General features: G+C 35.7%; 1 protein-coding gene across 9 annotated transcripts; it reads left to right on the top strand.

The window, feature by feature from the left end:
* The first annotated feature begins 231 nt into the window (after nucleotides 1-231).
* Nucleotides 232-3163, top strand: LOC137810919 (Wound-responsive family protein). 9 transcript variants are annotated; one of them, XR_011080989.1, is made up of 10 exons: nucleotides 232-747; nucleotides 972-1166; nucleotides 1268-1320; nucleotides 1413-1469; nucleotides 1857-1922; nucleotides 2005-2076; nucleotides 2281-2353; nucleotides 2485-2576; nucleotides 2658-2722; nucleotides 2854-3163. XR_011080989.1 is itself a non-coding variant. In XM_068612417.1 (10 exons), exons 1-9 carry the CDS (start codon nucleotides 483-485, stop codon nucleotides 2708-2710), a joined length of 963 nt encoding a protein of 320 aa, XP_068468518.1. In that variant the 5' UTR covers nucleotides 232-482; the 3' UTR covers nucleotides 2711-2722; nucleotides 2854-3163. The 9 variants fall into 9 exon arrangements, 7 of the variants coding, with proteins under 7 accessions (XP_068468518.1, XP_068468519.1, XP_090154492.1 ...); XM_068612417.1 differs by having other exon boundaries at nucleotides 2244-2353; XM_090298366.1 differs by having other exon boundaries at nucleotides 363-747; nucleotides 916-1166; nucleotides 2244-2353.
* Nucleotides 3164-3368: the final 205 nt, after the last annotated feature.

The following is a 3368-nucleotide window of genomic DNA, read 5'->3' as shown; positions in this document are numbered from 1 at the left end:
AAATATCTTAGTTGTCCAAACAAAAGGACACTTGTCAGAATGAGATCCACTTTGGTAACAGCTAAATTTGAAAACATAAAGATAACAAAGAAAAAAAGATAGAAACATAGACATTGATGTTACAAAGAGAGAGAATATTTTAAGAAAAAATATTTTATCTAACGTCTTATCTACATAGATCAATGATATTTAATTAATTGGCAGTTTAAACCCATTTTTTGTTTTTTAGTTGGTGCATGAGTGTGATAAAAGCAAAGAATAGTTAGCAATGGCAGGAGAAGAATATGATCCACAACAAAGGGAATAAAATGGGGTTTAATTTAATTAAATGTAATTAAATAAAGATAAGCACATAATTAAGTATTACAATAATAACATCAACTCCACTGTCTCCGAAAACCTGTTCCCTCTCAGAATCGCATCTCACCCTCTTCGCTCTATCTTTTCTCTTCCCAGCATCTACGTCGTCGTTTCGATACAAAATGCTGGGTTCAAGATTCTGCGTCCGCACCGTATCAGGCGTGGGCTCCGCCGCCGCTGATCACACGAATGCCGCCGTAACCACCGCCCGCTCCGCTCCGAACTCTGTCGCCGTGGATTTCTCGCCGCTTCACATCCCTTCGCTCCGGTCTCGCCGCTTACGCTGCCGCAGATCCATCCTCATTTCCTGCAATTCCTCTCACCGCAGATCCAGCTCCGACGATTCTCTCAGCAACGATTATCTCGAAGCCTCTCTCCTTCTCTCAGGTTACTCACTCTCAAGCGTCGATCGCGATTGTACAAATAAACACAATGCTTTTTCGTGTTTTCACTTTTTCTGCTTTCTCAAAAACCAAAAGGTTGATTGCGAATTGTAATGGATTAATTGTATTACAGTAGTGTGTTTTAGTAACTCTTGTTGTTTTCATCGTTTAGGTCTATCCATGTGTATGAATGAATGCCTGAAATTTTAATTACTTAAACTAGCGCAGAAACGTTCTCGCACTATCATATGTGGAAGAAAAGATTCCAAGCGGAGTTTCAATGGAAATCGTCTACACCGTCAATTCCCTTGTCCAGAACGGATAGTAGCTTATTGAGACATGGCTTTCTACAGCGTTTCCAGAACCCTACGATTTTTCTCAGGATTTCTTGTGATGGAGACTATATACTGCCCATTGTTGTAGGTAGGTGTCACATGTGTAGACGTGCTTTTTAGTTTGTTTAATTTTTCCTGAATATTTTGGAAAACTCAAGTTTTATTAACTTTGTACCTTTGTTGGTTCAGGACAGATTGCTATCGAGAAACTTATGGATGCGGAATTTCAACGAGAAAGTGAGGTAATTTTTCAAACTGGTCCCTGTGGTTGTTCAAGTTGTGTACTTTTTTTGTTATTGTGATTATTGATGCTTAGCATGTGGTGATATTACAGGATTGTCCTGATCAGTTCCAGTTTGTGAAAAACCTAGTTGGAAGACTAGACCATGAAGTATGAAGCTGAGCATTTCCCACTTTACATTGACGCCTGTGGATATGTTATCAATTACTGCTTTTTTTCTTTTCTTTTAATTTTTTTGGTCCTGATGCTTGCATTATAGGTTTATTAAAATTGCAGCAACGAGTAGTATTCCACATCATTCTTTTAGCTTCCTGTTTTTACCTTGCATTCATTAGATTCCGCCTGTATGTAGGAGATTTGCCTTGGACCTTTCCGTTCTTATGCATTCTTCTTGCAAATTATATGTATCTCTATGTGCCTAAAAATGGCCTTGATCTTGAACTCATTTTGCAAATTAAACATCCATTTCAATTCAATTCAATTTTCAATTACACGTTTGGTATCAAATGAATAATTCAATTCAATTTACACTTTCAGGTGATAATGGTGAGAATTACAGAGAGAGTGGTCAGCACTTACTTTGCTAGATTGTACCTTAGTCAGGTTTTGAAAACTTTTCAATTCATAAATGATAAAAAAACACCTTTATCTTCTCTTTCATTATAAAACTTTTTAATTCCTTCAGCCAGCGAAAAGTGATCTAGTCAGTGTGGATGCACGTCCCTCAGATGCTATTAACCTTGCAAATAGATGCAAGGTATGAATGCTATGTTCACCTTGCCAATATTTCTTATAAAAATATATTGAGCAAGAATCAACAAAAACTATAGCTCATCTATTCTAATGCAGAACTCCTAGCAAAATGCATTTTGTGCATTGATGTTAGAAAATCCACTTGTATGATTTTAAAGTTGATTTGTGCAGGCTCCAATATATGTAAGTAAACAAATTGTTTTCACAGATGCTATCCGAATTGGTTATGGAATGGGAAGAGTGCGTAATAAAAAGGCTATATATGATGTATTGCTTGACAGGTATTACATAGTTCCTTTGTTTATGCCAAATTTGCAGCTATAAATTCTGTGTAGGAGTTACTGCACTGCAAGACCAAACTCCTTTGCATTTTGTTTGTCATCTGAGTCTAAACTTTATATGTTTTCTACAGCCCTGTAGATGGTCCAGATTTGGTAGCTCAAGAACTAAGTATGATGCATAATATGCATATAGCTATCGAACAAGAAAGATTTAAAGATGCAGGTGAAATATCTTTTGCATATGATTGTATGTGTTTTGATTGTGTAATGGAATTCCTAAAGCACTATAGTGGCGCTTTTGCAGCTACATGGAGAGACAAACTTGCAAATCTTCGTAAATCAGCCCATGAACACTAATTAGCTTGTTAGGTAGCTATATCCGGAATTGATTTCGTATATTTAAACATTTGAAATTTGATGTTTTAAAAATAGAAGGGAATCATGCTTCTTTTGTAGTTTGACTGTCTAATGGTATGTTGAAAATTTTCATGTGATGACAGGGTGAGTTCTGAAGAAGAATGTGGGGAATTTATGAGTATGTTACCTGTTAATTTTTGGACAGGTATATATTGGGGTATTTCCAGAAATGAAGGAAAGTAGCAAAATCAAGTGTTGTACAGCTGTGAAATCAAGTGTTTTCTACCCTACTTTATGTATATATCAAATTATTGAAATGTTAAGACCTTATAGAAGGTCGACTTGCTTCTGCCAATACTCAGAAATTGACAACGATGTTCTTGTATGTATTCACTATTCAATCCTGGACATGGGTCATGGCTATCAATGAGAATTGACTCTGTTTGCCTTAAATTTACAATTCATTTTCATACTTTCCAAAAAAACACTAGCTAATGTAATCGGGAACTAATTAATTGAGGTACCGTATAAATCACAAATATGTTTCAACAGCTCAAAATTAGTTGTATTCCTCTCTAAATTGAGGTTTTTTCAATCATGTAGGAACGAACTTGAATAGATTAATCTATAACTAAACAGTATAAGTTTTGAATAGATT

This window comes from Phaseolus vulgaris, chromosome 2 (assembly GCF_051622355.1).
Source record: "Phaseolus vulgaris cultivar YP4 chromosome 2, ASM5162235v1, whole genome shotgun sequence".
NCBI lineage: Eukaryota > Viridiplantae > Streptophyta > Magnoliopsida > Fabales > Fabaceae > Phaseolus > Phaseolus vulgaris.
The sequence above is the reverse complement of the archived record's forward strand: the minus strand, read 5'-3'. Positions and strand labels throughout refer to the sequence as shown.

Coding starts and splice junctions, on each gene's coding strand:
- LOC137810919 (XM_068612417.1), top strand. CDS start 483: ATGCTGGGTTCAAGATTCTGCGTCCGCACCGTATCAGGCGTGGGCTCC. Junction 1,321..1,412: donor AATTTCAACGAGAAAGTGAG/GTAATTTTTCAA, acceptor GTGATATTACAG/GATTGTCCTGATCAGTTCCA. Junction 2,577..2,657: donor AGAAAGATTTAAAGATGCAG/GTGAAATATCTT, acceptor GCGCTTTTGCAG/CTACATGGAGAGACAAACTT.